The 12,908-nt window shown below is 48.8% G+C and overlaps 1 protein-coding gene across 1 annotated transcript; it reads right to left on the bottom strand.

Moving 5' to 3' along the window:
* Nucleotides 1-71: 71 nt before the first annotated feature.
* Nucleotides 72-5,236, bottom strand: cdhr5b (cadherin-related family member 5b; the record flags this gene model as incomplete). The annotated part of the gene is made up of 9 exons (XM_047034098.1): nt 72-651; nt 906-1,084; nt 1,769-1,835; nt 1,949-2,062; nt 2,168-2,374; nt 2,487-2,584; nt 2,682-2,772; nt 4,684-4,872; nt 5,129-5,236. Coding segments are annotated over 9 exons (1,599 nt in total), but the record flags the coding sequence as incomplete, so codon positions are not given.
* Nucleotides 5,237-12,908: the final 7,672 nt, after the last annotated feature.

Here is a 12,908-nt window from a genome sequence, read left to right as displayed (position 1 = left end):
TCGTTAATGAAAATACGACCCTTGATTTCTGTGATGTTTCAAGTGAGAATGAACTTGAGCAACTTTACCAGTCAATTCTCTCGGAGAGACAGAATCTCTTCCTCCTTAGAGGTCAGCTGTTTGACTCTCATCATCATCATCATCGGACTCCTGGTTACTTTGACCCTCAAGTCCACTATCCACATCAGCGTTGGTAAAGAACACCTTCGGAGTCGAGCGTGGCAAATCATCTTCCTCCGCCCCACTTCCCAGAGACTCCTCCTCATCCCCCTCCCGCTCTCCGTTGTCAGGGATGATGACCACTTCCTCCTTGGCGTTGGGGTCGATGTCCTCTTTGAACCAGACAGACTTGTACCCCTCCTCCACCCTGCGCTCCTTGGTGAGGATGGGCTTGACCTCCCTCTCGCTGTCCGCCCGGTCTGATCCGTCCAGGCTGCTGCTGTCAGGGAGCAGGGCGTGCAGCGGAGCTGAGGCCCTCAGGACCACCTCCTCCTTGGGCAGCTCCACCGCCCTGGCCCCCGGGACGCTCCCCCGCCCCACGTCCACCTCGTCTGGGACGTGGGAGCCGGTGCTGCTGGCGTCATCGTCCTTGTGGAAGCCCTCGTTGGTGTACTGCACCCCCTCCTTGGCCCCGCCAGAGCCCCCTACCAGCTGCATAAGGGGACAAACATGAAGATGGGGATCATCGAGAAGGAGGCGAGACTGAAGGTAACCTAGACCTAAAATTTTAGTGTCGTGATAATGAATGATTTGATGCAGACGTCAGGGTTTACAAACATATTTCTTATCTCCACCTATTAGCCTGTCAACTCCATAGTTACAAATACTGTCAATTCAAATCGCAATCAATGGAAAAGCATATTTTTTACTAAGTAAGTATTTTCTCTATTCATAAAGATATTCACAGAGCTGCGGAAGATGCTGGCTTCAGACAGTTTCCTCCAGGCTGCTTTTCCCTTCTGGAGGTGGAAGACGAGGAGTCCGATGACCACCATGCAGACGACCAGGAGGACGGCGAGACTGACCCCCAGTGCTGCCATGTCCACCACGCTGTACCCATCTCCCCCCGGCCCCAGAGCACCCCCTGTGGGGGTCAAAGGTCATGGGAGAAATTGGAGCAGACTGAATTTGAAGCAGAAACCGATTGAACTTGGGCTAGGTGTGGTTGATTGTGCAGTCTGATTGAGGGCAGTCTAAAGCAATATGATTGTGTGAGATCGATTTTGACCATGAAAGATTGAGTCACATTTCAGTGTTAGTGAGCAACAAGCCACCAGATAGATTTCTGAGTGTGTGTGTGTCTCTGTGTGTGTGTTTTTATTGTCACCCTGTATAAAAAGGGATCATCGTTATCCAAGATTGTTGTCATGGGGACAGATTCGGTGAGAAGGAAGGAGTGGTTCTACCTGTAGCACTCTCTGTACGAGCTGATAAGGTGGAGGTGCGAATGTCTTGAGAGGTCATGCTGGGGTTAGAGGTGGACTGGTTAGGTGCATGTGTGGTGTCACTGGTCACGTCTACGGACGTGGGCATCATGTCTGTGGAGGATGTGGTTGCCATGGTTGTGGTTGGAATTCCTGCAGGGAAAGCAGGGACACCCGCATTCAGCAGGCAAGCGAACATGCTCTCACACATCCCTACACACCCCAGAAGCAAGGCAAGGCAGAGCTACCGGCGTAGATGGAAACGTGTGCATGCAGACGAAAGCAAGGGTGGTTTTCAATCAACATGGCTCTGTAACTATGTCAGGACATTCGTTTTCTCTCACCTGGAGTAACCTCTACGACTAATGGCGCTGTGCTTGATTCTTCATTTGATGAGTCAACAGCTTTTAACTTGAGAAGAAAAAAAGAAAGGTTCACACAAGGGTTGATTGGCATGAATCAGACATTTGGCATGACTGACACACTTCAGTCTGATGAAACTGTTAGACTCCTTAACGCTTTACTTCTATGGTCACAGTTCCTGGACTGAGGTCTTTGGCCAACAGGACGTAGCCCTGCGGAGTGACAGAGAAGTCTGTTGTCCCGAGAACTTCATACCTCACATCTGGGTTCACTCCCTGTGTGACAAGAGACTGGGTTATTAAAACGGCTGCCAACCAGCCTGCACAAGTTTGTAAATGTTTGAACAAGCCTAGACCCCGGGGAGAGAGGAACCAGCCCACATCTGCATAGTCCTTGTCGGTGGCCAGGACTCTGAGCGGCGTGGTGGAGCCCTTCCCTTCCAGGACCATGCTGCCCTGGCCGGCGTCCGCTGAGATGAAACCCTCATACTCTGGCTGGGTGAACTGAGGCGGGTTTAAAGACTTCTTCACAACTTCCAGGGTAACTGTGGCGGTCGCAAACTTATCGCTGTCCACTTTCTGCGTGGCCTGATAAAAAATTAAATGAAGATCATTGAAAGCATCTGGTGTAATTGGATATTATACACTGTTGACTAGAAGCTGGGCGGTGTTTGAACTAAGCAAATGAAACATCTGTTACCAGGACTGTTAGAACCAGAGGGCCAGGTACGTCCACTGGCTTTGTCATCGTGATGTTCCCCGTGTTGGCATTGATTTCAAATGTGCCTGCCGCGTTCCCTTTAAGGACAAAATAAGACAAATAAGCAGCATGACATTAGAACTAAATGCTGTTGTTGCTGTAAATTGCATGGTATTTTAAGCTGTGTATACTTACCACTTAGAAAACTATATGTAATCTCCACGTTTAGACCAGAGTCTCCATCAATGGCATACACTGGTCCTGGTTGTAAGGACAACGCACCAACCTGCAACATACCCCAGACAAACATCCAATCAACATGCAGAGATTATAGACTCAGTAAATACTTCCCTGTGGACTGCAGCAGTTTCAAGCACTTTAGTTTTGGCGAAACATTTCTCCAGATGTCTGGAGGGGTTGCAGAGACAAGTTGCTGCTGGATGTGTGAGTGGACGCGGCCGATTTAGTGTTCCCTTGAAAGAGGGCGCCTACTATACGGGATGAGCCACGCAGCGGTTCGATTCCGGCTTGGGTCATTACTGCATGTCTTCCCCTCTCTCCCCCTCTTGTCTACATCTAACTGTTTCTGTCCAAAAAAGACAAAAATATATCTACAAAGAGAGAGAGATAAAGACAGAGGGCCTCCCCTGGGGCCTGACTGGGGCCTGACTGGGGCCTGACTGGGGCCTTGCCTGGGGCCTCCCTGGGGCCTGACTGGGGCCTCCCTGGGGCCTGACTGGGGCCTTGCCTGGGGCCTCCCTGGGGCCTGACTGGGGCCTTGACTGGGGCCTTGCCTGGGGCCTGACTGGGGCCTGACTGGGGCCTGACTGGGGCCTCCCTGGGGCCTCCCTGGGGCCTGACTGGGGCCTTGACTGGGGCCTCCCTGGGGCCTGACTGGGGCCTGACTGGGGCCTGACTGGGGCCTCCCTGGGGCCTGACTGGGGCCTGACTGGGGCCTCCCTGGGGCCTCCCTGGGGCCTGACTGGGGCCTGACTGGGGCCTTGACTGGGACCTTGCCTGGGGCCTGACTGGGGCCTTGACTGGGGCCTTGCCTGGGGCCTTGCCTGGGGCCTGACTGGGGCCTGACTGGGGCCTCCCTGGGGCCTTGCCTGGGGCCTCCCTGGGACCTGACTGGGGCCTGACTGGGGCCTCCCTGGTGCCTGACTGGGGCCTCCCTGGGGCCTGAATGGGGCCTGACTGGGGCCTGACTGGGGCCTCCCTGGGGCCTTGCCTGGGGCCTTGACTGGGGCCTCCCTGGGGCCTTGCCTGGGGCCTTGACTGGGGCCTCCCTGGGGCCTGACTGGGGCCTTGACTGGGGCCTTGCCTGGGGCCTTGACTGGGGCCTCCCTGGGGCCTGACTGGGGCCTCCCTGGGGCCTGACTGGGGCCTGACTGGGGCCTGACTGGGGCCTTGCCTGGGGCCTCCCTGGGGCCTGACTGGGCCTGACTGGGGCCTGACTGGGGCCTGACTGGGGCCTGACTGGGGCCTTGCCTGGGGCCTCCCTGGGGCCTGACTGGGGCCTCCCTGGGGCCTGACTGGGGCCTTGCCTGGGGCCTCCCTGGGGCCTGACTGGGGCCTTGACTGGGGCCTTGCCTGGGGCCTGACTGGGGCCTGACTGGGGCCTGACTGGGGCCTCCCTGGGGCCTCCCTGGGGCCTGACTGGGGCCTTGACTGGGGCCTCCCTGGGGCCTGACTGGGGCCTGACTGGGGCCTCCCTGGGGCCTTGACTGGGGCCTTGCCTGGAGTCTCCCTTGGGCCTCCCTGGGGCCTGACTGGGGCCTGACTGGGGCCTCCCTGGTGCCTGACTGGGGCCTCCCTGGGGCCTGAATGGGGCCTGACTGGGGCCTGACTGGGGCCTCCCTGGGGCCTTGCCTGGGGCCTTGACTGGGGCCTCCCTGGGGCCTTGCCTGGGGCCTTGACTGGGGCCTCCCTGGGGCCTGACTGGGGCCTTGACTGGGGCCTGACTGGGGCCTGACTGGAGCCTGACTGGAGTCTCCCTGGGGCCTCCCTGGGGCCTTGACTGGGGCCTGACTGGGGCCTGACTGGAGCCTGACTGGAGTCTCCCTGGGGCCTCCCTGGGGCCTGACTGGGGCCTCCCTGGGGCCTGACTGGGGCCTGACTGGGGCCTGACTGGGGCCTCCCTGGGGCCTGACTGGGGCCTGACTGGGGCCTGACTGGGGCCTTGCCTGGAGCCTACCTCCTGGACTGTGAGGTTGACCTGGCCAGAGTATCCGTGGCTGACGCAGATCTTGGCTGTGCCCACGACGGTGAGGGTGCAGGGCTGGAACCAGGGAGGACGGTTGTCAACGTCTTGGATGGTGACCAGGATGGAGGCTGAGGCTGTGTATGATGGTCCGCCCCCTGGGGCCCCCCCTGGTGGAGTGTCCTGGAAACACAAACAGCCAGTGTTCGTAAAGTACGTCAGTCACTGCTCTGCTGTTATCACTGCCCCATAAAACACACTTGATCCTTTCCAGAATCCAGGCAGAAGTTCAACCTAAATTTTACACTAGTCAGAAATGTGGAACTACAATGCACACAGATAAAAATAATATCCTCAGCATACAAATGTAAAAACAATTCTAAAGCAAAAAACACTTACTTCAATATAAATCTGGAAGCTGTAAAGAGACTAAACTCACCTGAGCATACAGTGTCAGCGACACACTTTTGATGGTATCATAGTCTAAAACACTCTGCACCAAAATATTAGGAGTGTTGCTTCCTTGCAGTTTAAAGCCAGTCTGTGAGAACAAACAATTTGGGAAAAGAAAGATGAGAATTGAAAAAAACTCATCTCAAATCAATACACACTAAGAGTGAGATTCTTACTGTGTCTGGATCCAGGGTGTAATAAAGGCGATCACCATCTCTGTCGGTGGCAGGAAACGTACCAACAGACGTGTCAATAGGTAGCAGCTGTAAGGGGTTTTACAAAATATATGGTTTTATATTTTCCTGTTGCTGTGTTATGATTCAGCTTCTCCACAGAATCAGACAAAGGATCTCTTCACTCACCTCTTCGACACTCAGAGAGTACTGGCTTTGTGCAAAGACCGGTGGATTATCATTTATACCTTCAATAAGTATGATCATGTCTTTGACCAACTGAAAGGTGGAGACATCATACAAGTTTATTATTATTATTACAGTGTTGGTTCTTAGTCTGTGTGTGATTGAATGTTTCAACTAGGAAATGCAACGGAGATTTTTATAAATGCTTACTGGCGTTTCATCCAGTCTGCATAGAATTCCAACTCTTTGGATTTGAGTTTCCTGTAAAATACAATAAACACATTGAAGTGTCTGTTGTACACTTTACCACACAATTGCCTGCATTTCAAAAAGCCACAGTTAAGACAATAAATACAACTAAATTAAACAACAAGATAGAGGTTTAGGGATATTGTGATGTTGGCTAGCAGTCTTCAACCCATGACCCACCTCATGGTCCAAAACTATGTTTGCGATCACGTCATTCCCTTTCAGAGAGAAGTTGCTGTTGATGGGTTCAGTGAGCTGCAGGGTGACCCCCGGGGTGGTGGTGATCGTCGTGACAACAGCGTTCACGGAGTTGTTTTCTCTAATAGTAGGATTGACAGGAGTCCATGTGCAAACTAGAACAGGGACAGCAAAACGGATGTGAGTTCTGATAGTCATTCGGGTGAGGTAGAACTGATTTATTCACAATAGACATGAATCATACAGAACCACCACCACCTAATTATGAACATCAAACACAAAGCTGTAAGTTCACAGCCAGTTCAACAAGATAGAAGAACTCACAGTCTTGGGCGTGGGATTTGTTGAGCCAAATCAGAAGCAGAAAACTCAACATGCTCCGCAAAGAAAAGATCTTCTCCATCGCTCTCAGATCAACGCTCTCAGATGAACGCTCTCAGATCGACGCTGACGAAACACAGACTTAGCACCCTTTTGTACAAACTGTTCCTTGGCCACATAAAACAATGTCTGTCTTGTCTGAAATGGAAAGAGCACTCTCTTCCCTTCCAACCTTTGTGACAAATGCTTATCTAGCAATTTATGACCAGAAGAGCCATGTATAGGCTGGACTTTCACCCCCACAATACAGCATCACGCATCTGCCGTCAAGAGGGCCCCGGATCAGGAACACTTTGCTCTGTTCAGACACCCAGCAGGCACAGCACACCTAAGTCACTGTCTGAACGGTTTGTTGCTTGGTGTTTTCTAAATTTCAATTCTCTTTTTATGTAAAACTAGCTAAGATGAACTGATGTGTTCAATTACATTTTTTTTTTTTTTATTAGAAAGAAGAATCTATACTGAAATTGTAATGTATAAATGTTTTTTTTTTATTATTATCTAAACCATGACTACAACAAAGTATGACTTGGTGTAAAAGGAAATGTGATCATTACTAGAATTTTTTTTTCCTATTTTCCTAGTTTCCAACAGAACAGTACACATAATTATACTAATTATACACACCTGAATCAAGTTTGGTAATTAGCTGAGACCCCTATAATGGCAGAGGATTCTGGTGGGGGGAGAGAGAGATGACTGGAAGAGGTGTGGTATTGACTGGCAAAAGTAAGATCTGTATTTATGCTCATGTCAAGAGTATTGGTTAATGTGATGGATATAAGTGGAGGAAGTTGAGGACAATTGTCTTTTTTGGTCCATCCATCCCCAATTATGGTTCCCCTTACAAGGAGGTTTATTTTTTTTAAATAAACTGTAATTCTTTTTCTCTTATGCCACGGGTCTTGGGAAAAGGACTGTTCTGGTCGCACTTCAGAAAATAAACATAGCCCAACAGTGAGATTCTGCCTGGACAGGAGATTTGTTCCCAACCGACCGAAAACACAAACCCAGTGATCTGTCACAGTACTTTGTTACTTCCCATCTCTGTTGGTTGCCATGGTGGCCATGACTTAATCAATCTTGCACATTCAATCCACAACAGCACTTACATCTACCATAGTACAGGACACAGACCATAGTACAGGACACACACCATAGTACAGGACACAGACCATAGTACAGGACACACACCACAGTACAGGACACAGACCATAGTACAGGACACACACCATAGTACAGGACACAGACCATAGTACAGGACACAGACCATAGTACAGGACACACACCATAGTACAGGACACAGACCATAGTACAGGACACAGACCATAGTACAGGACAGGACACACACCATAGTACAGGACACACACCATAGTACAGGACACAGACCATAGTACAGCACACAGACCATAGTACAGCACACAGACCATAGTACAGGACACACACCATAGTACAGGACACAGACCATAGTACAGGATGGATTATTGTTTGAACAATCTAGTATCATATGAATGAGATTGTTTAACAGCCCTGTGAGAGATGATGACAGACCTTTGACAGGGTGGAACACCAGGTAGTAGACTGGGATTTGGTATCAGTAGAGATCTGAATTGCTGTGCTTGACTCACTGTGTTAAACCTACTGGAAGGAATTAGCCCCAACACTAGCTGGACATTAGCTGGACAATCCCATCAAGAAACACATGATATAATGCTTTTCAATCCTTAAATCCTTCAAGCATTATAACAAAGTAAATAACTGTAAAGTATTTTGACACTGTAGACAGTGATTGTTTATACTTCACTTGCTGCTTCCAGTTGAGGAAGTCACTTCAGTAGTTGGACTGTTTAGACAGGACGGCTGTGATGTCAGTGAGTTGTTGTCTACATGGTGACTAACACAACACATTCTCTTCGAAAACAACAAGTATTTATTCACAACAGGTGTAACTTGCCATTCTTAAACAATGCACGCTTCAACCAGCATGAAAAAGCCAGAAACAAATATCTGTTTGATATCAGAAAGAAATATTGCAGGCAGATACACAGATGAAAACGTGTGGCAGTGAGGAAGTTGAATGAATATAGTCATCACCAAATGAACATAGCATCGGTACTGTGACTGGGATTGTAATAACAAGCTTTGTTTTCCACCTGAGGCCTTCAGAACCCACTTCCTGTTATTGTGATGTTATTAGATGTTATACTGTGTATATCATAGGTTGCATGCTTTGATTGCGTTCAACATATTACAGCAGTCCACCCGATGCTCAAGTCGTACCCATTGTTTTTAGAAACTCAGTCATTGTCCAACTACAGATCAGTTGCCCACTCATAGACATGTGGACACATGTACTGCTTTAGAAGTTGGTTCACATTTTCAGTTTCTCCGGTCAGACCGCTGAGGACAAAGAGAAGGATAAAATATTAATATCCGTATTACATATCACAGGCAATACATATATTTCTTAATGATTAATGGTCCATAAAAATATTTTGACCTTCAATGTATCCCGTTAATCATATCAGTTAATCAGTTCCTACTGTGTCTCTTGAAAGCAAAGCAGAGTTGTAACATCACCTCTTCTTCACGCTCTGCATGCGGAGTAAGAAGGCACAGACTGACGAGTGTTTGGCTTTGGCCCTCAGGTACTCTGAGTACCTGTTGGAGAACTCGATGTCCCCCAGCTGCCGGGTGTGTGGACCAGACCTCCTGGAGAACAAAACGTTACGGTGTACCAGCTGGAGCCTGTGCTTGTGGTTCACATTGTGAGGGAGGTGGACAGACAAAAAGGGAGGGAGGGAGGGAGTGGGGGGGTGGGAGGGAGGGAGGGGGGGGGGGATAGGGACACAGAGAGAGAGAGGGATGGAGAGGGGAGTTCACTGTAGGTACCTGTAATGCTGATTTATAACTGGACCTAGTCTGGCTTCCACAAGAGCATCCACGTAGTTCCTTGCAACCTGAGCGTTTAAGTGACCGATCTCACCTCTAATGACCCTCTCCAAATCATCCTGCAGACTCCTGCAGGCAGGAGGGAAATGATCCTGTTAGCAGTCCAGCATCAACTCACCACAACAACCACTACACGCTTCACACTTCACATCACAACCACCACTACACGCTTCACACTTCACATCACAACCACCACTACACGCTTCACACTTCACATCACAACCACCACTACACGCTTCACACTTCACATCACAACCACCACTACACGCTTCACACTTCACATCACAACCACCACTACACGCTTCACACTACACATCACAACCACCACTACACGCTTCACACTTCACATCACAACCACCACTACACGCTTCACACTTCACATCACAACCACCACTACACACTACACACTACACATCAGAACAAGCTCAAAGAGCCAAGATGTGAAGAACAGTAGTAGAAAGTGATCTCTGTGATTCCTTGGCAGGAACAGTACAGCTGTACAGATCAGCAGGCAGAACAGAGACAGGAGAGGACGTTTCCAGGTGTCGTCACACGTCACACAAAAAAGAAAGAGGGGGTTGAAATCCAGACGACCTGGGTTGTGGCCAGGGTCACCTCACCTCTCCCAGACTGGAGAAGCGGAGGTGTGTTGGAGCAGAAGAGAGGCGAACAGCAGCAGCTGTCCCACACGTCTAAGAACAGTCATGTCGTTCCTCTACCTGGGGAAACACAACAGTTAGCAACACTAACAAACAGCCAACAAATCAAATCAAACTTTTTTTGGACAGCCCTTTTTACAAGCAATGTCACAGAGGGCTTCACATACGCCCAGAGAACTGCCCCTCAACCAACCTAAACCCTCAGGGAAGACAAGGAAAAACTTCCAGCAAAACTCATTGATAAAAAATGGAAGAAACCTCGGGAGGAGCGATTCAGTGAGGGATCCCCTCCTCCAGAGACGGTACGTGAACAACTACAGTACCCACTCTCAGCAACCGTGCAGGCCCAGACAACCCCTACAGCACCTTCCCACACCCATGCAGCACAAGCAGAAAGCATCAGCTCATCCTACAATCCTGGAAGCTTCCACTATCCTAGCTAGACGTTGTTCCTTAGAGTTGAGGAGGTGTCATGCTGAATCTGAGAGGGACCTGTAACCACACCACTCACCTTGGTCCTGATGAGTGTTGTTGTGAGGATGAACTCCCTGCAGGTGTGTGTGTTCCTCTCTCCTCGGTCTCCTTATGTACGCTCCGCCGTGATTTACCCCTCCACCCTCTGACCCTCCTCAATACATGACACACGCATTTATTGGCCTGCCTATTTGCACAGGTCATTATGTGTGTTTGTCATCTGATTTCTAATTACGGTATGATGGTCACATTTGTGTGCCTGGCATGTTAAAGCTCAGAGATATTACCGCTGTGCGTTCGGTTAATTATCTTTGACTGCCTCGATTGCACCTTTTGGCATTACGTCTTGGTGTTTGTGGGGATGAAATCATCCAAAAATCAATGCCAGCGATGAGATAGGCTGGTATACTAGACATGGTGGAGTTATTTACCTTTCTTACCTCCATGTCAGGGGGCAGGAACACGACACTGTGGCAGGTATCCAGTTATGAACAGGCTAGTCAATCACCACAGGTATAATAAGGTTGTGACCTGAAGTAGAAAGACTTGTTTGTGTCTGAAGTTGAAGTACAGGATGTTTGTGTTGTTTGTTTAACTGTGCTGTGAAGGTTGGCTGAAGGGAGTCTCCCCCTAGCTGATAGTTTTGCTCTGGCAGTGGCTGTAGATGTAAAACACTATCACAATTTGCTATCTGAAATGTTCAACCCTTCATATTATTGAACTGTAAACTATATTTTGTACATTTGAAAGAGAATGATGACAAAATGCTGTTTTGTTTGTTTCTGTAATGTTTGCCAAGAAGGACTTTCAGTTTGTGCTATTCTAAACCCTCCGCTTTCCAAACAGGGGCCAAAACTGCAAACATCCACAAAGTACATCAATCAATTAAAGCCAGGGTAGGCAATGCTTTTGGTCATATTTGTCTAAATAAACTTCACATCTTGATAGCAACTAATTCATATAAAGGTTTGATGGTAAAATGAAATGAATCCGACGTCTGTGGGCGTCGCAAGACTGTAATAAACACAACCAATCATTACCCTGACCAATGATTGGACGAGCTGTCTGTCTACCAGCGTGCACTCTGCCCCTGCACTCAATGCTCATTAAATATAGTTTTGTGGGAGTGGCTTTGAAGGGAGGGGGTGGGATATCATGATTTGAATTGTTTGGAATTGAAGCTAAAATAGCTCGCTTTGCACAACTTGCCTACACGACCTTTAAGTCCAGTCAAAGGTCATCCCGCTCATCAGCTACACCTGTGTTACTTCAAGATACATCCAGTCCGCCAAAGTAAATCCTATTTCCATGTCTATGGTTATCAATGAATGGTCAAATCAATACGTGAGTGTCTTGACTGAACTTGCAAGAAGAGCATCCTAGTGGATGATGACTCACCTGCGTGGTCTCTCTGACCATGATGATGACTCACCTGCGTGGTCTCTCTGATCATGATGATGACTCACCTGCGTGGTCTCTCTGATCATGATGATGACTCACCTGCGTGGTCTCTCTGATCATGATGATGACTCACCTGCGTGGTCTCTCTGATCATGATGATGACTCACCTGCGTGGTCTCTCTGATCATGATGATGACTCACCTGCGTGGTCTCTCTGATCATGATGATGACTCACCTGCGAGGTCTTTCTGATCATGATGATGACTCACCTGCGTGGTCTCTCTGATCATGATGATGACTCACCTACGAGCTCTCTCTGATCATGATGATGACTCTCTCCTACGAGGTCTCTCTGATCATGATGATGACTCTCTCCTACGAGCTCTCTCTGATCATGATGATGACTCTCTCCTACGAGGTCTCTCTGATCATGATGATGACTCTCTCCTACGAGGTCTCTCTGATCATGATGATGACTCTCTCCTACGAGGTCTCTCTGATCATGATGAGGCCTGAGGCTCAAACTTGTTTATGACTCCTTCACTCAAAAGAGGAAGCACACAGCACTCTCTAGAGGTGAAGGCCTGAAGTTCAAACCCTCTGAGAAATGAGACAAAACTAAATAATTAAAGTGCCTACAGGTACAGAATGTCAATAAAAGTGACTAATTCTGTATCATGAGAAGTGAATGAAGCCAAGACTGATCCATCTCATGTCTACACTCCCAATCTAAGTATCCTCCCAAACACTGATCATGGCAGCAGTTGCAAATTTCAATTCTGCATGTGTAAAAGCTTGATTACCGATCAGTCGTACTGTACGAGAACTAATGCTTGTCTGTGACTATGTAATTTGATGGTTCAGTAAACTGTATCTTCCCATGATCAGGAAGACATGAGAGGATCAATGAGTCTGCCATCCCTGAGTGTATTAAAGGCATTTATACTCTGGTGTGTGTGTGTGTGTGTGGTGTGTGTGAGTGTGTGTGGTGTGTCTGAGTGTGTGAGTGTGTGTGAGGTTTGTGTGTATGCTTGGTGTGTGTGAGTGTGTGTGAGGTGTGTGTGTATGCATGGTGTGTGTGAGTGTGTGTGTA

This window comes from Hypomesus transpacificus, chromosome 14, assembly GCF_021917145.1.
Source record: "Hypomesus transpacificus isolate Combined female chromosome 14, fHypTra1, whole genome shotgun sequence".
Lineage (NCBI taxonomy): Eukaryota > Metazoa > Chordata > Actinopteri > Osmeriformes > Osmeridae > Hypomesus > Hypomesus transpacificus.
This window is presented reverse-complemented; position numbering and strand designations above follow the sequence as displayed.